The sequence below is a fragment of the Perca flavescens genome, chromosome 3 (genome assembly GCF_004354835.1).
Source record: "Perca flavescens isolate YP-PL-M2 chromosome 3, PFLA_1.0, whole genome shotgun sequence".
Classification (NCBI taxonomy): domain Eukaryota; kingdom Metazoa; phylum Chordata; class Actinopteri; order Perciformes; family Percidae; genus Perca; species Perca flavescens.
Genome location: NC_041333.1, coordinates 30,129,630 through 30,155,707, shown reverse-complemented (window position 1 = coordinate 30,155,707; position 26,078 = coordinate 30,129,630). Strand labels below are relative to the sequence as shown.

Genomic DNA, 26,078 nt, shown 5'->3' with positions numbered 1-26,078 from the left:
TCATTGTCATTAGGTGTATAATTCTAAAGTTTAATGTCATCAAAACAGTGAACTGTAGATAGTAATCGACGGCAACTCCAGAAAAACGGTCCGTATCCACCCATAACATGTTACAGTTACCTGTCGCCATAGTCACCATTTGTTAAATTACATTTGACCTCAAGCGAGAGACGGAACACATCAAAACAAGGTATGATACTTTTGTTTTTTGCTGCAGTATTTTTTGGGGTGAGGTTATAGCCATAGAAATAGAATTGGAATTTAATTTCTATGTTGTGTCCTCTACGTGTGCAGTTTCACATTTCCTCACTGGAGCCAACAGAATATATACAGCAAATAAAAATGTCTACAACCTTCAGGGATTACTCCCAATATTGCAGTTTTGGGATTATTTTGTAACGAAAACTTCAAAACATAAAATAAACTATAGTCTAGTTCCGTGACCAACATACCTGTAAATATCTGTTATTTTCCCATTGGTGTTCTTTCCATGTACTTGCGAGAGTAATGATATGGACTTCTCAGAGCATTACTTATTTTATTACTTACATCTCCCTTTGCACCGGTTTTGTAACGCCTACTTAATCTGCACTTTATGTAGCCTTTTGAATTCTGTATTCCTGTATTGTATTGAATGTGAAACTGTATGTTGTCCTGCACGCTTATGCTTTTCTTGGCCAGGTCGCAGTTGCAAATGAGAACCTGCTCTCAACGGCCTACCTGGTTAAATAAAGGGTTAATAAAATACAATTTTTAATAAGCAGTTTTGTGTCATAGCTATAGCTTGATATTATTTTCTATTAGGTTAAAAAACAGGTTGACCCTGCTGACCTTAGTTTAGTTTGGATTTAGCAAAAGAAACATCACAAAGTTATCAAGCATGTCAAGTTTACTTGGATGCAGAGTATTATATAATGAACCACTTCCTCTTCATGCATGCACAAAGGCATGCACACTAACAAACTAAAGGTCACTAAAACTAAAATCAAAATGTAAACCTTAATTTAAACATTAGGAAATAATATGAAATAATGAAAGTACATTTTAACAGCACAAGTACTTGTCTTTTGTCCCTAATGAAACATTGATCTAAGATCTCTGAAGCAGCTCATCCATTCCAAGGAGCTCTCTCTTTATTTCAAGTGAACGTGGATTCGGCACTTCGCCTAAAAACAGAGAGAGGAAGGGGGAAACCTCTTACCATAAGAACTTTTTTTAACAATGTAAATACAAATGTGTGAGGCAGGAATGTTACCGTATGCCAACGTAGTGTGACGAGGGGCAGGGTCAAATGACAGTGGGGGCAGGTGCTGATCTGGTCTGGGTCACCCCAGGGACCTCTGCTGGGTCCGTCTGCTGGAATTGTTGACTTATATGTCCTGCTTAGCCAAGGAGTGGCCCCCTGCCTGAAGAAATCATCCTCATCCTCACTCTCTGCCTCTTCATCGTCCAACCTGGTTGCTGGAACACACTCCAGCTGGTTTGTTGGATCCAGACAAAGGTGTTACTTCAATGACTGCGTTGAATTGAAAAATGCTGTACAGTGGATTTGGGCTTGAAGCAAGACTATGGGAGAAGTATGGAAGCCCTGATTTTCTCAACCATGTTAATGACTTATGAACAGGTGAAAAAAAGGATGCCAAGATAATTTGACTTACTTAAAGTTACTTTTGTTGTTTTTCATTTTGGAGAGCATTTGAATCACGGGCGAATACACTCATTTTGTTAACATTGCGAGATGTTTTTAATGCTCCACATAAGGTATATGTAGTGTCAGGAATTGATCCCATATTATATGAAATGGTTGAAAAGATGTATACCTCATGTTCCTCTATATCCTCAGCTGGAAATGATGCCATACAGCTCCTACAAGTCACTGCTATATTAGCTTTAAAAAATAGAAAACAGACACGGTCATAGTTAAAAGAAAAAAACTATTCTGTAAGTTAATTGGTGTTTGTGCTGAAGCCTCAAACATCCCCTTACTCTTGTTTGGTGGCAGTTTGCTGGTAGTTTGAGGAGGACCTGTGCCATTGTCAGTAGCTGAGCAGGTCAAGCCGTGCTTGGGCTGGTCCTTCAGGGTGACGTAGCGGCCGCAGTCCCTGCAGAGTTCAGTGCGACTCCCACAGACCAGACAATGTTCGGCCAGCTCCTTCCACGGCAGCTCCAGCTCGCAGAACTGACAGCTCTGCAGACGTTCCACGCACTCATCAGACTGGGAGACGGAGCAGAGAAGAGTCAGACTGATAAATAGGAGTTTAACCTTTACTACAGATCTGATGTCAGACAGCGTTGCTCTTTTGGAGGCTCTTGCTCTCTCCCCCTCTCCCACGTTGAGGAATTAAGTTATGGGGTAACTCTGAATATTTGCATCTTCTGGCATTTCTTGGTGTGATGGCCACAGCCATGGCCATAGGCCACACAGCAGTCTTAAAAGTGGTAACTTCTCGCACTCACATTTATTTTCTTTGGCTTATGTTTTCTGAAGATTGGTTCATATCATTTTCCAGATACAATATACATACTTTATTTAGTTGAAAGTAAAAGGTATCTTTTTTTTAGCATGCACATTTAGTTACTTTTGTATTGTCTATTTCTTTCTAATAACCATTATTTTTTTTTGAGCTCACGAGTTTGGAGATTCCACACTAAGATCTTTCCAGGCAGTCTGCTGGGCAAAAGGGTGATGGCTGGAGAAAGAGCTGTTTTATAATTGGCTGTTTTTAAAAATTTTCTGGCATAAGTGTTGGTTTTGTTTTGATGGTTCTTTGTAGTTGAATTAGTACTGTTTTATTGTTAGATTCCCCTTTGTGTCAACCATGGTCTGATCAGCCGGTATATTTAACGTTAGTTTGTTCTGTTTAGTTGACCTCTTTTATGGGCCCAGAACTTATCTTCACTTTTGTTGTTTAATAATTCTTGCTATTTGTGGGTAAATAAAACTCCTTCTTTTGAAACTTACCTGTGACTCCATGTGCCTTACTGCTTTGTCCCTCACCGTTGGCATGAAAGTGGAAATGAAATGATGAACTTTCTGGAGTTTCAATCCAGAATAATGATCAATCCTTGAAACCCCTCATGAGAGACCAATTCTAGCAAGTATGTTTAAAATCGAAGCAGTGGACTACTCTACATATCCTAACTTTTAGTGTGGCTTACTGGATCCTACATTTCCCATAATGCAACAAGATCATTAGAGATGTTTCCTATACTGTACAATACTATACTATAGCTTATGTCCAGGCAAACACCACCAACAGTACCACTGGACTTACCTCATGATCCAATAGGTGACAACGTTCCATCTTCTGGTTACACTTGGAGCATCTCACCTGCAAACAAACAGAGTTGTTAACCTACAGAACATGGACCAGTGTGTGTGTGTGTGTGTGTGTGTGTGTGTGTGTGTGTGTGTGTGTGTGTGTGTGTGTGTACCTGGGTGTGCTCTTCCTCTCTGTGTTGGTTCAGTTGCTCTCTGGGAACTGGTTCATCACAGTCAGGGCAGAGACATAAGAAGCGGCTGCAGTGTGTTTCATGTAGAGCAAAGTTGGCCTCTGCGACCTCCTTGTGGCTTAAAGAGAAGAGAGGGTCATATTCTGTCTGTCATGACAGGTATAAAAAGGTATAGAAATCTTATTGTACCCTTAAGGGTTTATTTATTATTCTGGCATATTTAGATTCAACCCCCCTCCCCACCCCAATAATCTTCAAACAGTCCCTTATGGTTACTGGCTGATATGAGTGTATATTTTTTTTCAGTTTTTCTCCACTCTATGCAATTGTCAACTTTTATTGCAACTGGATTATTTACACCAAGAACTACGCAGAGGGGATTAATGTGCAAAGTTTAGTTCTTTTTTAAAAAATTGTTTTGAGTCCACAATTATTATTATTATTAATAATAATTATCATAATATATTCAAACAGGTGTCAATACTGGGGCAAGACAGGAAGTTGTTACAAGCATTGATTGTGAAAATTACTACTGACTCTTTGAGTTATTGATTTGACTGGTGTTGTTATTGGATTTAAAAAGCAGAATCAGTTGACACTAGTAATTAGGCACACCCTTTAAAGAAGACCATCAACAAGAGGTGTCCCTCTGATAAATGTAGACCATAACACCTTTTTCTTTTTCATCTTGAACACAAAAGTGAACTGTTTGTACCCACTGTCCTATGAAATGTAGTCATGTTATGTGTCCACTTTGGTTACATCTGCCCTGTTTCCAGAACCTGTAGTAAGCCTAATACAGAAAGTGAAAGGCAAACTATGTATCCTCCTCGGGCTGTAGCCTAACTTCCTAATGAGCCTTACTTCTTTCTTATGAAATCACTTTATGGAAAACTCCATTAACACAGGTTACAAGTTCTTGCCTTGCCATCAGATAGTCACAAGTAGGTTACAATGAATGTGAGTTAGGAGTTCCAGTTTCTTACAAATAGCGGTTTACGTAGGCTAATGTACCAAGCAGGACTATCCCACTGCTCGCTGCCTGTGGGGTGTTTGTTGGAATACAGCCGTCCAAATCAAACTGAGATAAATAGTATTCATATAATTCTACTTGAACTAAAAGTAAACTCTCACCACTGGCCGCAGGTGCGTGTTGCCTCTTTGTTATCCATCGACAAAAATCCTTGAATAATAACCCACTGACAGCTAAAGTGTCATGACTTGACACTTTTGGTCTCAATTCAGCAGAACCGAAAGCTAAACCGTTCTGCTTCAGCACTTGTTGTTGTTTGCGCATCTGACACATGATGGCGCCAAAGGTCTAATTTGACTTTTACTGTAAGCTTGATTGTGACAGCGGCACAGAATCATTTCTGTAGAGATATCACACTGTGTGAATAGTATTTGAGCCTTAAAAAGATCTCAATATTCTGGAAGAATTCTGAACATATATGTTCATAGTCTCTTGAACTTAAATTGTGATATTGCAAATAACCTATTGTCCTTGGGTTTTAGCTTTATTATAAGATGATCATAATATCTTTAATAACCCCTGCATACATGACAGCACGGGGGGAAGCTAAATTAAGCAGTTAATTAATGACCATACTTACTAGCCTGCTACTTTTGATGGACCCAGTGAGCTGGACAAAAAGAACAAGATGAATCAATGTTGGAGCAAAGGTCAGTGGTGCGTTAGCCTATTATTTTTAGTGGCAAGACCTAAGATGGTTGAGTTATTGAATGATGCTGTGTCTATTGTCTACCTCATCGCTTCCAATTATTATAATTAGCAAAAACTCAAAATCCAAAATCCAAAGAGATAGGTTGGGCTACTTTGTTTTTTTCTCAAGAACGGCAAAACACCCTTTCCTCCACAACTTGGATCAACTCCAGGTTATCTTCATCTTTAACTTGGGTATCGCAGAAAAAGAGACTTTTTATCAATATTTACATGTTCATCATAATGCCACTACCTGTTATATCCAGTAATAATTATAGTATTTTCCATCGTAAACTAACATAGAAGGTGTTGATTGCGATATCTCCGATAGTTATTGAATGCAGCAAAAAAAGAAAAAGAAAAGATTTGGAGGAAGATAGCACGACGCGTCACTATGGAGACAGAATGATGCCGGAAGTAGCGACTGTAATGGTGAGCTGTGCTGTGTCCACTATACTTTGGTTGACTATAAAACAGAATAAAGTGAAAAAAAGTAGTAGAGTATTTAGCGTTGTGCTGTATAGTACTAAAGTTTTATTTTGCTCGTGTCGTGTTACTTTAGTCTCGTGCAAGAGAGTTGGAACACACAGCTGCACTGATTTGTTTGCTCGTCTTTCTTTTTAGTCATTGTAAAAATGGCCCGAAAAGCTATCGACGTGTCAGCAATATTTCGGGTCTAAACGTTACTTCAATTTGAAGACATTTAGCTACTGTATCCGTAGTGGTTTATAAGTGATTCTGGCAGACACAACCGAACTTGTTCACACAACAAATGCCAGTTTTATTTTGTGTAAGCTTGTGTGTAACGTCTGCGGTTATGCCGACTACAATTTTTAAAACGTCTTTAAAGATGTGACCAATTTGCCACGAGTAAGGCCACAATCAAATAGTCGCATTTGAAAGAATTTGTTTGATAATATCACTATAACGTTACGCTGGAACGTATGTCTTAGTGGTACGTTTTGCTGTAATTTGGTTTAGCTCTATGCACGACGTTATATTAGGCATATATTCAAACATTTCTATTTTGCCATTTATCTCAATAAAGACCTTTTATCATTTTCAAGTAAGTTTGTAGTAAAGTAGTCATGGATAGAGTTTAAGAGTGGGTACGTGTGCACCTTCAAGGGCTGTCTGACCTCACCCACCACCTCCAACCAGGAATGTCCCGCTCAGCCGTCCTGGCCCTTAATGTTGGGGCCCAGGCCCCAGAGGCTCTGTCCCTACTGCACCAGCGCCTGTTGTTGGCTGAGAAGGAGGCTGAAGGGCGTATTCAAGACATGGGTGCTCTTGGGGTATCCAGGGACCAAATCTTGGGATCTGCACAGAGAATAGACGCTACTCAGCACCCTATAAGTCCTCTGAAGATGCCTTGGGTCCTTGGGGATGAAGGCATACTGTGGCAACAGTGTGACTCTCTAGTGACCCGGGTGTGTCGCATGGAAAGTCTGCTACAGACCCTCAAACTCACCATCTTCCGCCTAGAGACTGAGAGAGAGCTGGATCCCTCTCACACAGGTAATGGCTGATATGTAATGTAAAAACATTAGTGATCTTACTAATTGTACTGATACAGTAGCAGCTACAATCAGGATCCAGCTATGCAGTGGACTATAAACAAGAGCAAAGATGGGGGATACTTAAACATAACACAACTGGGGCTGGGTATCGTTCAAAAACGTTCGACACCGCTACTGATACCAATACCGTGATTTTGATACCGGTTCTTAAACAATACTTTTTTCGATACCAATTTAATAAACACATATTAAAAACATTGTGGCACAAATCTCTTCATTTACTTTTCTGCTCCTACTATGTGAGCACCGTCTCTGTGCGTAACGTAGAGTTTTTCCTGCCCGCCTTACATTATTAAATCTTGGTAGAAGCGTGCTGCATACTTATTGGCTCACTGGCACAGGTGAGATTGAGGTATTGAAATTGGGTATTTAATGACTAGGCAATTTTCGAGTGTCGATACTTTAGAGGCAATTCGGTCAGTGCCTAAAAAGTATTGAATTCGGTACCCAGCCCTAAACACAACTAATGACTATATCACTACAATTACAGATATTAAGTAGACATACAAAAATTGTGTGGAAAAAATGTTTCAGAGTTGTGGGTACGTTTTTGTTACGTTATTTTCTGACTGCTAATGTTCCTGGTGCAGCTCATCTGAAGCAGCAGCTGGCAGCGCTGCAGCAGGAGAGTCAGGAGGAGTATCAGGCCTCCAGGAGGGAGGTGATGAAGCTCAGGGACCGACTTCAGCAGGCTTACCAGGAAAGAGACGAGGCTCGCACAGAGGTGCAGATGCTGGGGGAGACCGTGGAGGTAGCTAGTGCCGCCAAGGTGATGCTATAACTCCTTTTACGGCTTGGGTCTTACTTTTGTACACTACTCACTATTTTCATTGTAGAGATAAAGTTATACATCAAGATGGGATAATGTTTGTAATTATCACCTTTGTTTTTACTTCCAATTAAATTATTGATACCAGTGTGTCCCCTTTGCCTTTTATAATAATGCTGTTGTGTAAAAGGTTGTGAAAGGAATGATGGCCAAAACTATACATGAGTCAATGGATAGGTTTGCCTCTGGAACACATGTTAATTAGTGAGCTTTAGATGTGCTGGTAGGCTTATTTTTAACCTTTTGTTTAGACAGAGTCAGGTTAGCTCCCTCCCCGCCCTCCCCCCATTTCCTGTCTTTATGTTCAAAATACATATTTACCATACAGTCGTGAGAGTGGCATCAGTTTTCTCATTAACACTTGAAGAAAACAAACCCTTACTCAAAATTCTCAACATGTTGAAGTATTTCTTTAACCATTGATGGATGATGGTGCTGTGGACAGCATTTTATTCTCAAGTCACAAAAATGCGACTAATTTTGCAAACATTCTTGGCTCAGGTTGTCTTTTTAACGTCATTGTTTGTTGTGGTGTCAGGATGTACATATAGTGGACATATAGTGGGACTCAAATTTTCTAAATTTAGCTATTGCTATTTTAAAAAAAAAAAAATCAGAAGAAAGGATGAAAAGGCAATAGTACAAAATTAAATTTAAAATGTTAGTTCCTCCAGTTTTTTCCTGAGAGATTTTCTTTGATGTGCTCATTGCACAAATACCTAACCACATGAAGTGTAGTGATCATTGTCTTTTTAGAGCATACAAGTGGGACATACTTTACAATCTGGGTGAGAATATTTTTAAACAGAAAAAAACAATGTGCTTTAGGTGCACAGTGAGCACCCATTGTGTCATGGGTTGTGATTATAACCATTACTCTTTTGCTCCAGATGGATGTGGCTTTGGCTGCCAAGGAGCTGAAGATTGTCAAATTAGAGATGAGTCAGAAACTGATAGAGGTGAGTCGCTAATTATTTTCATTTATTTTGGCCCTTTTATCCCCAAGCCCCCTGACAAACCTTTATATTAAAAGCCCTGACTAACTGAAAATAAACCATCTCAACAAAACTTCCCTCTGGTCAGATGAAAGAGCAGATGAGACAAGAGTCGGCCCGCTCCGATGAAGCCATGGTATCTCACAGCAAGCTTCTCCAGCATGTTGAGGAGATGGAGAGAGTGATGGAGATGGAGAGGAGACAGGTACATTGTAAGAGAGCTCACAGAGTAATTAGAATGTGTAAACAGCAGCTGACATGTTGTCTTTCTTTGGCCTCCCAGGCTGTGCGGCTGAGGTCGGATTGCCAGGTCTTGCAAGTGCAGGTCCAGACCAGCCAGCAGCAACTGGAAGAAGAAAAAGACAGAGGCAGGCAGCTGGAGGAACACTGTCAGGAACTCAAAGAACAAACAGGTTAGGAGTGTCAAGGGATACAAAACCAATCTGCTGTTGCTGTGCTACAACCATCACAGAATGCTGCTGTAAGGCTTTTCAGGAAAATAAATGACAGTATATTTTACTAGCTGTCAGTTCGGTATAGAATAGATTCTCTCTCACGGGCCAGATAGTTGTTCTAACCTCCACTCTTATAGCTGTGGAAATACACCCCATCAACCTGAATCATAAAGTGGGCTAAGGCTAGGCTAGAAAACTGAGAAATGCCTATCACAATTTCTCAGAGCCATCTTCAACGTTGCTTGTTATGTCCGAACAACGATCCAAAATTCAAAGATTTTGAATTTACAATAAAATAAGACCGAGAAAAGCAGAAAAGTCTCACATTTGAGAGTCTGGAACTAAAGGATATTTGGCATTTATATTGAAAAGAATTACTTCATGAATTGATTATTTTCATTTTCACAGCAATGAAGGACTCCCTTGTGTCTGAGTTGAAAACTGAACTGAAAGTAAGTAGACAGAGACAAATTCTTCAGTAAAGTTTCATCTGTTAAATCTGTATTTCTGTTGGTGAATATTGTATGTGTGTGTTGTTAGCTAGTGCTGCTGGACTCCAGAATCTAAAATGCAAGTGTAAATCTGGGCACTTCTTAGGAGTTTCGACAACTGCATTAAAGCACCTCTCTGATTGGTATATTTAGCATTATATATTTAGCATTATTTATATTTTATATATATATATATATATATATATATATATGTAAACATACCCTAAATAAGCAAATGCAGCTCAGCAGCTTTTCTCTTCCTCCTTTCTGTGTCTTTCAGGCTGAGAGGAGTCGTGTGGTCAAGCAACTACAAGAGCGAGACGTGCAGCTGGAGGCAGTCAGACGCAACATTCAGACTGAGCTGCGTGTGGCGCTAACAAATAAAGTTAGCCTGCAGCTGCAGCTGTGAGTCTCTTACCTTAACACATAACAGTAACAGTGTTATTGTTTCATAATGTGTTATTGTCATAATCATGATATAAACAGCAGGACAAATTAACAACTGAAATTTGTTTGTAAGTGTTTGAAATGCTGATATTTTATTGCAAGACTTCCATAAGCAAGGTTTTGTGTGTCCTGTCTGAATGAGTATTCTGTGAAACGTTTTTGAGAATAGGAGTATTTCCTATTGTTGATATATCAGGTTATGTCAGTGATATGCTATTTTTCTTGCAATAGTCTGATTAGCATTTTTTTTAAAGTTGATGTTGTTTAGTTTGAACAACAGAGGGTGCTGACTTTGCATTACTGAGTTTTGGTTTGCTCTTCTTGGACTCTTGTCTTCTCGTTCCCAGCCTTGTCTGTCCTAAAATTGGAATTGGAATTTTTTCAAAGAAATCAAAAATGGTTAAAACAAAATATGACATTATTTTTACTTTACAAAGATTTTGGAAAATCCTAAGCTCCTCAGCATCAAAAGTAACATTCACATTTGGAGCATAACAGTGTTTTTTTGTTATTTTGTTCTTTGTTATATTTTGTAATGCTTTGGTTTTTGGCTGCAGTTATTGTTTTCAGATCATATATTTTTTTGAATTTTAATTGTTTTGACACAATAAATCCATAAGTAATGTATTATTGCTTAATACATAATGCAATCAACAATAAATATTAATGAATTATTTGATTTTTAAAACAACCTCCCAGCCAAACTGAACCGCAGCAAATTGTGCCATACATGACACCACAATCATCCTTCTCTTATTTCTCTCGATTCCATCCATTCACTGTCTCATAAGAGATGAGTGTTAGTGGCAGAGGATACTTTTTTTAACATTAAAAGGGTTAGACAGGGCTAGACCGATATATTGGTTTGCAAAGTCTGAGACTGATATTTGGCATTTTTCCTTTTATTAAAAATCAAAGTCAGTCTCTGTTATCCATCTCTGATATGAATCAGGTTTTTTTTTTTTGGATTTTTCCTTGGTGTCATTATTTAATGAAACCTGTCTCACTGTGCTGTGAACCCAACCACCTAAAACAATGGTAGGCTATAAGTTTGGCATTCAGTGAAGAGATTCACTATTTGATGGTCTGACACTGCTGCTAGTGATGTATTTTGGAAACAGTAAAAATTGCACACAAAAGAACAAATTGAGAGAAGTGTATTAAGTTTTTGAAAGTACGTTTTTAGATTAATAAAATCTGTCTTTCTTCAGAGAGAAGCTCGAAGGTGAACATGCACAGCTCGTGCAGAGGTCTTCCACTGCACAAGAGACAGCAGTCACTCAGAGGGAACTATTGGAGCGAACCATTGAGAGGCTACGGGGGGAGCTGAACACTGCCAAAAAAGAGGAGGCGGCAATGAGGAAAGACCTGGAGGGTTCAAAACATGAAGTACGGTATATTCAAAAAATGCAGTACTATTTTTTTTGCATGATGGGTAGTGTTGTACCATGAAGTAAAACGATCGCTCTTTTGTGTATCCCTGTTCCTTATCTCCTTGGCTACCAGTTATGTCTTGTTGTCACGAAGTTGGAGGGTGAGAGGAGCAGTCTGGAGAGCCAACTCAGTGAGGCCAAGGTAGGTTTGTCTAGAACACTATCCCACCCTATGTTATACTTTATATACATTCACCTGTTGGTCATAGTACTTACTTCTGTCCATGGTGGTGGCCTGTGAACCTGTGACTGACAGCGGGAGATGGTATCTCTGAGCTCAGCCTTACACAGCCAGCAAGTTGAAAACAGATGGCTCATGGGACAAAAGGTACAACACACATACAAACACTGATCAGACAATCAATTTCCTCACTTTTTAAATGATAATTAAACTAGTGCACAATTAAATAGGTTTAATAATAATAATACATTTAATTTATATAGCGCTTTTCACAAACTCAAAGTCGCTTTAAACAATAAAGGTCCGATATTGTAAATTGTAAAAAAAATGTCAAGGCCAAGGTCGAGGTGCTATATAAATACTTTGAAAGTATCAAAACACTCAATCCACGGTGAAATACACACAGCACGTATTCAGAAAACGGTGCCTTTAAACGAACCGCCAGGACTTCCGTACAGTTGTGATGTCACAACAATCCTCTATATTGGTAGTAAGTGCTTCTACAGTGCCGTCATCACAGTCGTTCCCGGCTGCAATGACGCCAAGATGATGCAGATGTGGAAGATCAGACCAGACTGGGCTTCTTTTTAGGAGAGGGGCTTGAAGAGACCGGTGCTAAAACAAAGTGTTTCAGACAGATGGTAAATATCGTCAGACAATATGAGGGAATTAAATTGTTCTTTGAACACTGGAGCATGTAAACATAAAATACAAGTATGAACTTGAAATGAGCATACTATGGGACCTTTTAAGAATGAGATATGAAGAAGGTGTTTTGGTGTTTTTCATTCATTTTTTTCATGAATGGTTCAAACTCAGTGGTACATCTCTGAGGAACTTCTGTACCTGCAAAAATACCCACATACTATTATGTGATAATCAAATGATTAAACCCATAAAACTAGATTGGCAGTTCGTTATAAGAAATAGTGCAACACATTATATTGTAGCTTTCACAGACTTTTACTTCTTATAGGCAAGAAATCTTGGACTATCTATATTTCTTTTTTTACAAAAACAATGGTTTAACCTTAGTACATGCTTTGATCAAGTGTATTTACAAATAAAGAAACTTGTCCTTACAGTGAGCAGTTACATCACCCGTCTTCTGCTGTAGATCAGTGAGCTGGAGGCCTTGCAGGGAGTCTGTGGTCCTGCAGGAGCTGTTGCAAGTCAAGCCCTTGAAAGCATCCTGGCCTCCCATACCAGCCTCCAACTCAACAGTAGGAACCTGCAGCAGGACCTGGGGGGTCGAGAGCAGGAGCTGGCCACGCTCAAGATCGACAGGTCAGAGCTGAATGGGGTTTACAAACACTGCATGGCAAAATGAAAGTATGTACAGTGTGTGCATATCTAGATCATATAAGCTAAGTAACAGGGGATGTTACATGTTGCTTTCCTCTGTGTCAGGCTGCAGGCTCAGAGAGAAATCAGGAAACACCAAGTAGAGGTGGAGAAACTCCAGCGACTCCTGACAACTACTCACTCCAAGAACAACAAAGCTGTAAGCACACACCATTTCTTTAATGGATGCACTTATAGACACATTTGTACGATTGGTGGAGACTGAATGATGTCTTTATTTGGAATGATCTCAAAAGAAAAAAAGAAAAAGAAATATATATAAATATATAAAATGAATGAAAGAATAAAAAACAACAAAATATATATATATATATATATATATATATATATATATATATATATATATATATATATATATATATATATATATATAAAACAATAAATGACTAACTCGACTCTTGTGTCCTTGCCGTTTTTAGAAAGTCAGCTGAATATTCAACTGGATTATTAGTTTAACTCTATACGAAGAAAGTGAAGTGTGAGAATAGTTGGAAAAGTGGGAATGGTTTGAATTAGCATGAATTCCATTGAAAAGTTGAATAACATCACTAATGTACATTTTGTTTTTGAATATTTAAAGATTTTTTTAAAAGCTAACGCTAAACTGAATTATTGGCTTTGAAAGTAAATAATGCCAAAAGATATAGAACATTGTACAGTTTGAATAGATTTGATCTAGCTACAAGTAATAAGTAGAGAAGAGAGAGCTCTGAGAAAAATTTATGAAAATGCAGAAATGAAAAACTCAAATGCATTGCACTTCACTGCTCAAAAAGAAGGAAGTTGAAATGTAAAACTGTCAGAGTTGGAACCAGAACTGCATCTATCTATCTATCTATCTATCTATCTATCTATCTATCTATCTATCTATCTATCTATCTATCTATCTATCTATAAATTGCAGGAACGTCTGTCTGTCTGTCTGTCTGTCTGTCTGTCTGTGTGGGTGTTATGCGCATATCTCTCTGGAACTTTAGTCCGATGGATTTCAAACTTGACAAGTGTCTTGCTACGGGGACGAGTAAGTGTTTGGATTGGATTGGATGTTTGGATTAGAAATGCAAAAGATATTGTTAAATATATATCGGTAAAAGAAGCACACACTGGCTTTTGCTGCTCTAGCCGCTTGCCACTCCCCCTCTCACACTGCATACACACTGACTGAGCACTAAATCTGTTTGAGTCATGACTCACTCGGATCTTTCACCTGACTCTTTAAATTCACTCATGAGTCGCTCATACTACACGAGACAACACTGTTTCTTTCTCTCTCTCTCTCTCGCTCTGTCTCAATCTCTCTCAATCTCTCTCACTCTCTCTCACTCTCTCTCTGCGCACACACACACACACACACACACACACACACACACACAAATAGTCCGGTTCTGGTGGTTGATTAACGCAGATATGTGCTGATTAGCTCTCATAACGGGCCAGGTGGGTAGCGCACTGCCATGAGTCCATGATGGTTTGTTGGAAAAACTCATAGTATGTCAAAAATTGTCATCAAAAAAAGGTCATAGTATAGTTCATTTGACCATCACTAGTTTGTCGAAAAAAGTCATAGTATAGCATGTCAACAAAAGTAATAAAAAAAGTCATAGTATAGTATGTTAAAAAAGTCATAGTACAGTATGTTGAAAAAAGTGATGAAAAAGTCATAGTATAGTATGTCAAAGAAAGTATGGAAGCACATGCAAACTCCACACAAAAAGGCTCTGCCTGGACTGGGGATTGAAACCAATTAAGGGCAGGGTAGTATGTTATCTTGAAAAAAGTCACAGTATAGTTTGTCGAAAAAAAGTTCAAGTATAGTATGTTAAAGAAAGTCTGAATAGCACATCTGTCCATGCCCCCCCCCGCAGGTGGACTGCAGTACTGCAGTTTGATATCTGTTTGAGAGGAGCACAGCACTTTAATGTTTGTTTAGGAAAGCAGTAGACTTTTCCCCTTATTTGGTTTATTTTGTCTCATTTGTGCATGAAATGGGCACCTCTCCAACTACAAGTCTGTCACCATAATTTGGGCATTATGGGGACTTGAACCACCTACCCTCAGGTTCTCAATCCAATGCCCTACAGACTGAGCTACTACTTCCAAAATATTAAGGCATCATTAAAGCTTTATTTTCCTTTCTCACAGCACGCTTGTAAATAGTTTATTTAGCCAATCATCGCCGTCATATGTTATAACGTCGGTTAATATCACTCTCTGTGTTTGCTTTGAGTGTTTATATGTTCATGTTCACTTTTAGAATATAATTTAGGGGGTTAATGTGAGGTGAATCTCCATTTTTGTGCTCTGTGGTTTGCATTTAATCACCTCGTGATTGATTGAATGCTTCATGTCTGTAACATTAGTAATGGCTACAGCTAAAATTGTTGTGCATTGTAAGTTTATAGCTTCTGTGTTTAGTCAAGTTAGTGATTATATCAACCACTGATGGTTACTATAATAATCATTATAATAATTATAGCTCTGTTATCATTGGCATTATTATACTACAGCTTATATTGATATTATTTATTGTATTTTCTCTTTTATTTCTTGTTCACAAATAAACAACAACTCAAAATAAAGCTCTTTTAACCATGTACTATTCTCTGGAGCCTTTCAATGTCGAGTCATAGTATAACATGTCGATAAAAGTTATAAAAAAGTCATAGTATAGTATGTCAATAAAAGTTATAAAAAAGTCATAGTATAGTATGTTGAAAATTGTCATAGTATAGAATGTCAAAAAAATTGTAAAAAAGTCATAGTATAGTACGTCAAAAAAAGTCATAGTATTGTACGTCACAAAAGTGAAAAAAGTTGTAGTATAGTATGTCAAAAAAGTTATAAAAAAAACCTCATAGTATAGTATATCGAAAAAAGTAATATAAAAAACTCATAATATAGAATGTTGAAAAATAGTATAGTAAAAGTTAAAAAAGTCTTAGTAGTATGTAGAAAAAAGTTATATAATGCAAATGCAGGTTTTTAAAATACTGTCAAAAATTCTTAGAATTTGTTCATTGTTATGTAATTGTAATTTATTGACTTTCCTAAACTGGAACTGGACTGATTGATAATCTGAATCAGGTGTGTTAATGCAGACAATATGCAGTGCAGTTGTCCACAGCACAATACCTGATTAGATATACAGTATGTATGATAGTATAGTATGTTGAAAAAAGTGATACAAAAATCATAGTATAGTATGTTGAAAAAAGTGAAACTATAGAATGTCGAAAAAAGTGATAAAAAAGTCACAGTATGTCGAAAAAAGTCATAGTGTAGTATGTCAAGAAAAGGGATAAAAAGTCATAGTATAGTATATCGAAGAAAGTGATACAAAAGTCATAGTATAGTTTGTCCAAAAAAGTCATAGTGTAGTATGTCAAGAAAAGGGATAAAAAGTCATAGTATAGTATATTGGAGAAAGTGATACAAAAGTCATAGTATAGTTTGTCCAAAAAAGTCATAGTATAGTATGTCGAAAAAAGTGAAAACAATTATAGTATGTCGAAAAACATGATAAAAAAGTCATAGTATAGTATGTCAAAAAAGTAATGAAGTCATAGTATAGTATGTCGCAAAGCATATCAAAAAAGTCATAGCATAGTTTGTCAAAAAAAGTGATTAAAAGTCATAGTGTAGTATGTCGAAAAAAGTCATAGTATAGTATGTCGACAAAAGTCACAATATAGTATGTAAAAATTAGTGAAACAAATCACAGTATAGTATGTCGAAAAACATGATAAAAAAGTCACAGTATATCATAGTATCAGTGATGGTCAAATGAAGCTTCGCGAACCACTGTGTTTATTTTCTGAGCTCACTAGATGGCGCTCTCTGTTCAAAGTAAAAGGTTAAAGGAATGGCAATTCAGTGTGTTTGTGCAATTTAGTGTGCCATCTAGTGAGCTCAGAAAATAAAGACAGTGGTTTGTGAAGCTTCATTTGACCATCACTACATAGTATAGCATGTCAAAAAAAGTGAGAAAAAAGTCATGGTATAGCATGTCGAAAAAAGTAATAAAAACAATCATAGTATAGTATGTCTAAAAAAGTGATAGAAAAGTCATAGTATAGTATGTAAAAAAAACGGATTAAAAAGTCATAGTATAGCATGTCGAAAAAACTGATAAAAAAAGTCATAGTATAGTATGTCGAAAAAAATCATGGTATAGCATGTCGAAAAAAGTAATAAAAAAATCATAGTATAGTATGTCGAAAAAAAGTCATAGTATAGCATGTCGAAAAAAGTCATAGTATAGTATGTCTGAAAAAGTGATAAGAGAGATTGACAGGAACACAAGTTTTGTTCTCATCTCTGTAATGTAGGTCTTGAAACTAATTTCACCCTACAGGATTTAAACACTCAACCTTCTGTCTTCCACACATTCTCTTATCACCCTAAGCTATCTGATCTGACACAGGGTCAACATGTCTAAAAAAGTGATAAAATAGTCATAGTATAGTATGTCGAAAACAGTGATAAACTAGTCATAGTATAGTGTCGAAAAAAGTGATAAACTAGTCATAGTATAGTGTCGAAAAAAGTGATAAAAGAGCTTCACAAGAACGCAAGTTTTGTCTTCATCCCTGTAAAGTAGGTTTTGAAAATAATTGCACCCTACAAGATTTGAACAATCAGCCTTTTTTCTTCTAATCATTCTCTTATCACCCTAAGCTATCTGACCTGACACAGGTTTAGTATGTTGAAAGAAGTGATAAAATAGTAATGGTATAGTATGTAAAAAAATATTTATTAAGAAGTCATAGTATAGCAGGTCAAAAAAAGTCATAGTATAGTATGTCGAAAAAAATCATGGTATAGCATGTCGAAAAAAGTCATAGTATAGTATGTCTGAAAAAGTGATGAGAGAGATTGACAGGAATGCAAGTCTTGTTCTCATCCCTGTCACATAGATCTTGAAACTAATTTCACCCTACAGGATTTGAACACTCAACCTTCTGTCTTCCACACATTCTCTTATCACCCTAAGCTATCTGACCTAACACAGGTTCATAATGTCGAAAAAAGGGATAAAATAGTCATAATATAGTATGTCGAAAAAAGTGATAAACTGGTCATAGTATAGCATGTCGAACAAAAGTGATAAAAAAATCATAGCATAGTGTCAAAAAAAGTGATAAAAAGTCATAGTATAGTATGTCGTAAAAAGTGATAAAAAAATCATAGCATAGTGTCGAAAAAAAGTGATAAAAAGTCATAGTATAGTATGTTGAAAAAAGTGATAAACTAGTCATAGTATAGTATGTCGAACAAAAGTGATAAAAAAGTCATAGTATAGTATGAAAAAGTGATAAGAGAGCTTGACAAGAACATAAGTTTTGTCTTCATCCCTGTAAAGTCGTTTTTTTAACTAATCGCATCCTATAAGATTTGAACAATCAGCCTTCTCTCGTCTAATCATTCTCTTATCACCCTAAGCTATCCGACCTGACACAGGTTTAGCATGTTGAAAAAAGTGATAAAATAGTAATGCTTTAGTATATCAGAAAAAGTGATAGAAAAGTCATAGTATAGCATGTTGAAAAAAATCATAGTATAGTATGAAAAAGTTATTGAAAGGAACACAAGTTTTGTTCTCATCCCTGTAAAGTAGGTCTTGAAACTAACCGCACCCTACAGGATTTGAACACTCAACCTTCTGTTTTTCACACATTCTCTTATCACCCTAAGATATCTGACCTGACACAGGTTTAGTATGTCGGAAAAAGTGATAAAATAGTCATAGTATAGTATGTCGAAAACAGTGATAAACTAGTCATAGTATAGCATGTCAAACAAAAGTGATAAAAAAATCATAGTATAGTGTCGAAAAAAAGTGATTAAAAAGTCATAGTATAGTATGTCGAAAAAAGTGACATACTATAGTATAGTTATAGTAGCGTATGTCGAAAAATGTGATAAAATTGTCATAGTATAGCATGTCGAAAAAAGTGATAAAATTGTCATAGTATATAAAAGTGATAAAATCACTTTTTTATAAAAGTGATAAAAAAATCATAGTATAGTGTCGAAAAAAAGTGATTAAAAAGTCATAGTATAGTATGTCGAAAAAAGTGACATACTATAGTATAGTTATAGTAGCGTATGTCGAAAAATGTGATAAAATTGTCATAGTATAGCATGTTGGAAAAAGTGATAAAAAAGTCATAGTATAGTATGTAAAAAAAAAAATCATAGTATAGTATGAGAAAGTGATATTGACAGGAACACAAGTTTTGTTCTCATCCATGTAAAATAGGTCTTGAAACTAATTGCACCCTACAGGATTTGAACACTAATCCTTCTGTCTTCCACACGTTCTCTTATCGCCCTAAGATGTCTGACCTGACACGGGGTCAACATGTTGAAAAAGTGATAAAATAGTCATAGTATAGTATGTCGAAAAAAGTGATAAAAAAAATCATAGCATAGTGTCGAAAAAAGTGATAAAAAATCATAGTATAGTATGAAAAGTTATTGAAAGGAACACAAGTTTTGTTCTCCTCCCTGTAAAGTAGGTCTTGAAACTAACCACACCCTACAGGATTTGAACATTCAACCTTCTGTTTTCCCACACGTTCTCTTATCACCCTAAGATATCTGACCTGACACAGGTTCGGTATGTTGAAAAAAATGATAAAATAGTCATGGTATAGTATGTCGGAAAAAGTGATAAAATAGTCATAGTATAGCATGTCGAAAACAGTGATAAAATACTCATAGTATAGTATGTCAAAAACAGTGATAAACTAGTCATAGTATAGCATGTCAAACAAAAGTGAAAAAAAAATCATAGTATAGTGTCGAAAAAAAGTGATTAAAAAGTCATAGTATAGTATGTCGAAAAAAGTGATAGAAAAGTCATAGTATAGTATGTTGAAAAAAATCATAGTATAGTATGAGAAAGTGATATTGACAGGAACACAAGTTTTGTTCTCATCCATGTAAAGTAAGTCTTGAAACTAACTGCACCCTACAGGATTTGAACACTCAACCTTCTGTCTTCCACACATTCTCTTATCACCCTAAGATGTCTGACCTAACACAGGGTCAACATGTTGAAAAAGTGATAAAATAGTCATAGTATAGTATGTCGAACAAAAGTGATAAAAAAAAATCATAGCATAGTGTCAAAAAAAGTGATAAAAAGTCATAGTATAGTATATCGTAAAAAGTGATAAACTAGTCATAGTATAGCATGTCGAACAAAAGTGATAAAAAAATCATAGTATAGTATGAAAAAGTGATAAGAGAGATTGACAAGAACACAAGTTTTGTCTTCATCCCTGTAAAGTAGGTTTTGAAACTAACTGCACCCTACAGGATTTGAACACTCAGCCTTCTCTCTTCTAATCATTCCCTCATCACCCTAAGCTATCTGATGTCATGAAAAAATGATGTCTGTCGAAAAAAGTGATAAAATTGCATGTCGAAAAAAGTGATAAAATTGTCATAGTATAGCATGTTGGAAAAAGTAATAAAAAAGTCATAGTATAGTATGTCGAAAAAAGTGATAAAATTGTCACAGTATAGTAAGTTAACTAATATTAGCTATGTTATCATTGGCATCATTTTACTACAGCTTATATTAATATTCTTCATTGCATTTTCTCTGTTATTTCTTGTAGACCACAAAAACACAAATAAACAGCAACGCAAAATAGAGCTCTGTTAACCATATAGCCTACTCTTCTCTGGAGCCTGATTCTTTGACGGGAGTCAAGTCCATATCTGCCGCCTCAACCAGTTAAATTGTGGGAGGTCCGACCCCTCCGTTCAATTTGGACAAAAGTAATAGAATAGTTTGTCAAAAAAATCATAGTATATTATGTATATTAAATGTGTAGTAAAATATATTGAAAAAAGTTTTGTTTAGTATGTCGAAAAAAGTCATAGTACAGTTTGTAAAAAAAGTGATTAAAAATCAGAGTATAGAATGCTGAAAAAAGTCATAGTATTGTGTGTCGAAAAAAGTGATAAAAAAGTCATAGTATAGTATGTCGAAAAAAGTGACATCATCATTCACACAACTAGTATGATGTCGTATGTCTGGAGTGCTAATCTCCAGTCAGACAATAAAATTACTTTCTATTAAAGACTATTAGTTGTACAATGCATTCTGCAATGGAAACTGAACTAATAACAATATATTAGTGATCAAAATATGTGATCTTTAAGATGCATTATACACCGAAAATATTATATAGAAATCATTATCTTTAAGTCTACCTTTAATAAAGTTTGTATGATTAAAACTGTGTATATACTGTGTGTGTGTATGTGTGTGTGTGATGCGTGTGTGCGTCCGTGCGTGCGTGTGTGTGCGCACAATCCCTTCCAACTCTTGCAGAAGGCCTCGGATACAGCCAAAGTAGACAACAAGAGGCTGGCTCAGAGTTTGGAGCAGGCTGTGTTGACCAACAGCAGTTTACACAGCAAACTGGAGCAGGCCAGAGACCAGCACCAGGCTACCATCACACTGAGGTGACATGACATGTGTAGGTGAACATGTATGCCTAAACAAGACCTCTTATATGGCATGTATTAATGATATCTTTGCTTGCTGTCGCCATATATTGCAGAGATGAGGAGTTGCGTGAGGCTCGGACAAAGATTAGTCATTTGTCCGAAGAGCTGGGCTCTATAAAGCAACAAACAAGGGAAGACTATGAATCTTCCATGGAGACACTGCATCGAGAAATCTCAGAGGTACCAAATGGCAGAAATATTTCATTCTGTTGTATTCATTTTTTATTAAAGAAAACAATTATTGTGATTTCAGCTATAAATTCTGTGCAAGCACACAATATTCCATCATAAATGATGACATATTGTGAAGTCCCTGATTAAACATTATCCCAGCCTCAAACTGGTGTTGAAGGACCTCCAAACAGGACATGAGAGTAAAAGTTGGAAGCAGCCAAAACAATTCTAAGCTGCTAAGAGATTTACTGAAGTGTGTAAATATGTATGGATATGCATAATCCTTATTGAAAACCCTTACCTAGACTCTTTGTCTACATCGTTCATACGTTCTCATCATCAATTAGCAACTGATTCATAGTGATACTGATTCAACAAGTCGTACTAGCACCCTTATTGCATACTGTGCCTCAGGTTTACCCTTTTTACCCTGTTTTTGTGAATTCCCTGTTTCCTTGTCTATAGCTAAAAATGAGAGTTAAAGACTCGTCCAATGGGTCAAGTCACCTGTCCAGGGCCAATCAGGAGCTCCGCCGACGGGTGTCTGAGCTTGAGTGGCTGGTGTCCAAACAGAAAGCTTGTATCAGAGAGCAGAGGAGCCAGCTGAGGCAGCAGCAGGACAACTCTCAGACAGTTGAGGTAATGTTACTCCCTGTTACACCCTGCACACAATAATAAGAAAGTTGTTGAAGAAGTAGGTCTTAGAAGAACCTTCAATAACTGTTGAGTTATGAAAAACCTGGAATGATTTAATGTGGTTTAGTGAATACTTTCAGTGTCCCATAATGGTCAAAATGTAGTTCCCTAACCTGACAACATTACAATTCTGGATGAGACACACTGAATGTTATTTATTCATTTTTAATTATCTGCAGTAACAGCTCAGATTGAAGGTATTGAATATTGGCACAACATAACAGCTTTTTATAGCAATACTTTATAATATTGATTATGATATTGGAGCTTGTACTGTATTGTTCTTTAAATAGTCTCCCTTGTTAGGTCCTAGTACAGAGATAGGAGAGAAGGTTGGGACCATGATTGAGGCAAGGCCAGGACAGGTACATGCAATTCACAATAGATGCATCTTAAGCTTTACTCAATTTATTGCCACAGGTCTTGTATCTTTTGGCTCCAAAGTGGATGTTAGTTTAAAACAGTGAGCCTGTATACATATTCAGTCTGCTGTGTCAACAGAGGTTTGAGGAGAGAATCAGGAATCTGCACGAGAAAGAGCAAGCTGACAGCAAGCCCCAGGAGGTTAGAATGTCCCAGCCGGTACCATCTTTTCCTCCCTTCAGCTTTTTATTAATATTGTTTAGTCAACAGGTTTGCCATTGATGCCTAAACACACTTCTAGTTAAATGTCTGTCACTTTTGATGCCTTATATGAGTGGAGGATGTCTTCCATTGCATAATATAGCTATTTTATTATCATTGGAAGGCATCTGACTCAAATTGATCACTCATGCTCAAAATTTATAATATATTCTATTGATTTGTTTAGAAATGGCTTTTGAGTCACATTTCAGTTGTGATTTAATTCAAATCTAAGATTTAATTTATAAAATGCAGTGCTACATACACTTCAAGACTATGAATTAAAAACCTCATTGTCAGCAAGCTAAAAACTTTACTTTCTGTAGAGCGGACATTTTGGTTTTTGCTTGTAGAAAAACACTAACCAAGCTTTAAAATTCTGTAAAAGAAGATATTCTACTGCACCACTGAAAACTGATGTTAGTTGAAAGAGGTCTATAGAGCTGTATGGAAAAGACTCCCGTGGTAGACATACAGATATGCCACAGGCTTCCAGTTATTACTTTACAGTCAGACAGATCAAAATGATTCAGTAATGGATAGAATTCACATAAATCCCTTGTGCCTGTTTGGTCAGTCAAAGCAAACGCTTGGTGCATACTACACTACGGGAAGGTCCAGTATAATTTGTTTCCCAAGGAGATTCCAGGACACTGACAACTCTAATCTATCGCTTTAATTAACAATTGATCCTTAGGGGTGTTTCATAAAGGTGGCTCAGAAAAGCAGAGCTTATTGTGAAAAGCAGGGCATTTAATGAGTTTAACAAAGCCTAGTTTAGGAGTGGCTTGGGGCTGTTGTCGTTGGCACACATTGTCACAAAATAGCATGTTTCCTCACCTCTCGGCTTGCAGCTTTGAACACATCACACAACACACGCCAATTCGCCTCTGATCTGGGGCTTTTGTCGGGGAGCACCAAAAACTGTCAGTGAATGGAAAATACGAGCCAAAGTCGCGTAATGTGAACTAGGCATTAATTGCAACGCATTTTAAAGCACATATATTTCCTGAAATAGTATGGAGACTCTTTAAACCAAAAAAAGGTATGAGGTCAGATTTGAAATACACACAGTGCAGCCCATGCTGCAAGCTGCTCCCCGTTTACAGTGCAGCTGTAAAGAGGCTCCTTCAGGGAGACACTTAGGAAAAAACGGTGTTCTAGTCTGGCAATTGATTGGAACTGGTTTAATTGGTAATTGCGTATTAATGAACTACCCCTCTGGATTGCACAACTTGTTGATGTTGCATTATAAATGTGTTGTTTGATTCCTGGGTGCTGCAGGTTTTACACAAACGGGAGGCAGAGTGGGAGAGGTGGACTTCTACCATCCAACGCTGGGAGGACAAGAGAGAGCTGGCTCATATCGCTGCAGAATCCAAGCCTGTGAGGACACAGCTGACAACACAATCACACTGACAGATAATAACCCACGTATCTCACACAAACACACACCTGCCCACAGACTAAAGCAACATGACACAGTGATCCTTTGTATTTATTCAAACATTAAACGATGACCAACAAAGAGGAAGAGATAGCAGCCATGTGCGAAATAGCAGCTATGAGTCAGACATCTGTGTGTTTGATGTCCTCCATCTATATCGATCCGAATTTAATGGTCAGGAGGGAAACATGCACTCTCATCAAAACAAACTGTACAACCATAACATCTGATATACTTCTTCACTGTACAAAGATTCATATTTTGTGTACCAACAGATTGTTTATACAAAAGTAATTATTTTTAAATAACACTGCGTACAAATGTATGATTCTCTATCTACCATAGTTTGCACTTCTTATGTACAGAGTGTTGGCTTGTTATTTGGTGAGTTAACTGTGAATATACTGTATAATGGGACCTCACGCTCTCCCTCTCACTTGAATCCCAGATTGTATAAGATCATTTAGAGTTCATCAAGAAAGACAGAGCTGTGAATAGTCCAATAGCAGAGTTGTAGTAGGTGTTGTCCGTGCTGTGGATTCCAGTAAAGAAACACATTATTTTCTTCTCTTTTTTTCATCCAATATTTGATAAGTATACCAGCTCCTTTATGATTGTACCGCAGGCTGAAGAGTTGAATGTAGATATAGACGCAAAGATCCTCCATTTGGCGCTTTGCTACAAATCCTGAGAAAAACATCCACCATAAGTCCACCTTGTTTTGTTTTTTTAAAAATGTTGACAAATCTTAAAAACGTACAAACACTCACAGTAACAAGACGAATGCAGGCAAACGATTACAACAGTCATGACGGTTGAACAGTGACCATTGCTCTCTGCAGCCACAAGAGCGTAGCATTGCGAGAGAAATCAAACTCCAATACCAAACTGAAAAGAAGACCAGCATGTTGGCAGGCACAAGGATGCTACTGAGCTCAGTTCACTTTAAATTGGTCTTTGTCCGTTTTACATCAGGTACTGAAATCCCTGTTGCTGCCAATCTGTAATCTTCTGATATGCTAAAGTTTTTCTACTTGATGCTACAAAGAAGAGAAACAATTGAGGAAACATAAAAAAATAGCTTATGAATTCTACGCATAATGTACGTGATACATCTGCTAAAATAGAAAAATAGATGATTTGAAAAGTAAATTTAAACATTGAAAAATATATATAATCAAATGATATATATGTACATGATCAACGGTTGTGTGATAAATGCTTTAGTTTGGTTAGTACAGACAGTTGTATAAACTTCCTAAATTAAGACATGTGTACTGATAATGTTTGAAAGATACATTTCATTCCTGTATCCTTTATAGGCAAGAATAGGCTTGACCCACTCTGTATCATCCTGTTGGTTGTCTGATAAATATGTGATGTAGGACAGGTTGTGTGTGTGGGCCGCAAAGATGAAGTTCATCCAAAGGGCGACAGGTGGACGGGGAGGTCACCATACGGAGCATTTGTCCACCGGATTCATTGGGGAACTCTTCGGACAGTGGAAAACACGGGCAAACTCATCAAACTGGGAAACACTGCCAATCACTCTGCAGGGGGAGGAAACACAGGAAACGTGTTATGTGGAGATCATCAAACATCTGTGCCTGCACTTATGTTACAGTTTAAGTGTAGTGCTTTGTGGATATCTTG

At 37.1% G+C, this 26,078-nt stretch overlaps 3 protein-coding genes across 6 annotated transcripts in view; 1 reads left to right on the top strand and 2 right to left on the bottom strand.

Annotated features, from left to right (window-relative positions):
• Positions 1-871: 871 nt before the first annotated feature.
• On the bottom strand, positions 872-5,503 carry xaf1 (XIAP associated factor 1). 3 transcript variants are annotated; one of them, XM_028573652.1, is made up of 8 exons: positions 5,430-5,503; positions 5,067-5,096; positions 3,436-3,571; positions 3,276-3,332; positions 1,987-2,215; positions 1,821-1,888; positions 1,256-1,477; positions 872-1,166 (listed from the first exon to the last, which is right to left on the bottom strand). In XM_028573652.1, the coding sequence occupies exons 1-8, from the start codon at positions 5,462-5,464 to the stop codon at positions 1,134-1,136; spliced, it is 810 nt and encodes a 269-aa protein (XP_028429453.1). In that variant the 5' UTR covers positions 5,465-5,503; the 3' UTR covers positions 872-1,133. The 3 variants fall into 3 exon arrangements, with proteins under 3 accessions (XP_028429453.1, XP_028429455.1, XP_028429454.1); XM_028573654.1 differs by lacking the exon at positions 5,430-5,503 and adding an exon at positions 5,220-5,239; XM_028573653.1 differs by lacking the exons at positions 5,067-5,096; positions 5,430-5,503 and adding an exon at positions 4,588-4,773.
• Positions 5,504-6,302: 799 nt separating this feature from the next.
• On the top strand, positions 6,303-25,520 carry ccdc150 (coiled-coil domain containing 150). Its single transcript, XM_028574014.1, has 18 exons — positions 6,303-6,694; positions 7,347-7,525; positions 8,476-8,544; positions 8,669-8,785; positions 8,864-8,993; positions 9,444-9,487; positions 9,807-9,931; positions 11,185-11,362; positions 11,480-11,548; positions 11,663-11,734; positions 12,705-12,874; positions 12,998-13,091; positions 21,306-21,439; positions 21,538-21,664; positions 22,124-22,297; positions 22,661-22,719; positions 22,856-22,936; positions 24,263-25,520. The coding sequence occupies exons 1-16, from the start codon at positions 6,340-6,342 to the stop codon at positions 22,676-22,678; spliced, it is 2,055 nt and encodes a 684-aa protein (XP_028429815.1). The 5' UTR covers positions 6,303-6,339; the 3' UTR covers positions 22,679-22,719; positions 22,856-22,936; positions 24,263-25,520.
• The window catches only part of ecel1 (endothelin converting enzyme-like 1), a 41,658-nt gene continuing 40,038 nt past the window's right edge, over positions 24,459-26,078 (bottom strand). Inside the window, exons 18-19 of one of the 2 annotated variants that reach the window (XR_003692173.1) lie at positions 25,724-25,975; positions 24,459-25,465 (exon numbers count right to left, since the gene is read on the bottom strand). Coding sequence is in view for 1 of the 2 variants with exons in the window: in XM_028573226.1 (XP_028429027.1) it covers positions 25,876-25,975 (100 nt within the window). In the remaining variant the exon portion in view is untranslated. Of the gene's footprint in view, positions 25,976-26,078 lie in introns of both variants that reach the window. The other variant, XM_028573226.1, reaches the window with a different exon arrangement.

Coding starts and splice junctions, on each gene's coding strand:
- xaf1 (XM_028573652.1), bottom strand. CDS start 5,464: ATGGAAAATACTATAATTATTACTGGATATAACAG. Junction 1,478..1,820: donor AGGATATAGAGGAACATGAG/GTATACATCTTT, acceptor CCAACAAACCAG/CTGGAGTGTGTTCCAGCAAC. Junction 1,167..1,255: donor TCACACTACGTTGGCATACG/GTAACATTCCTG, acceptor CTCTGTTTTTAG/GCGAAGTGCCGAATCCACGT.
- ccdc150 (XM_028574014.1), top strand. CDS start 6,340: ATGTCCCGCTCAGCCGTCCTGGCCCTTAATGTTGGGGCCCAGGCCCCA. Junction 7,526..8,475: donor AGGTAGCTAGTGCCGCCAAG/GTGATGCTATAA, acceptor CTTTTGCTCCAG/ATGGATGTGGCTTTGGCTGC. Junction 8,545..8,668: donor TGAGTCAGAAACTGATAGAG/GTGAGTCGCTAA, acceptor CCCTCTGGTCAG/ATGAAAGAGCAGATGAGACA.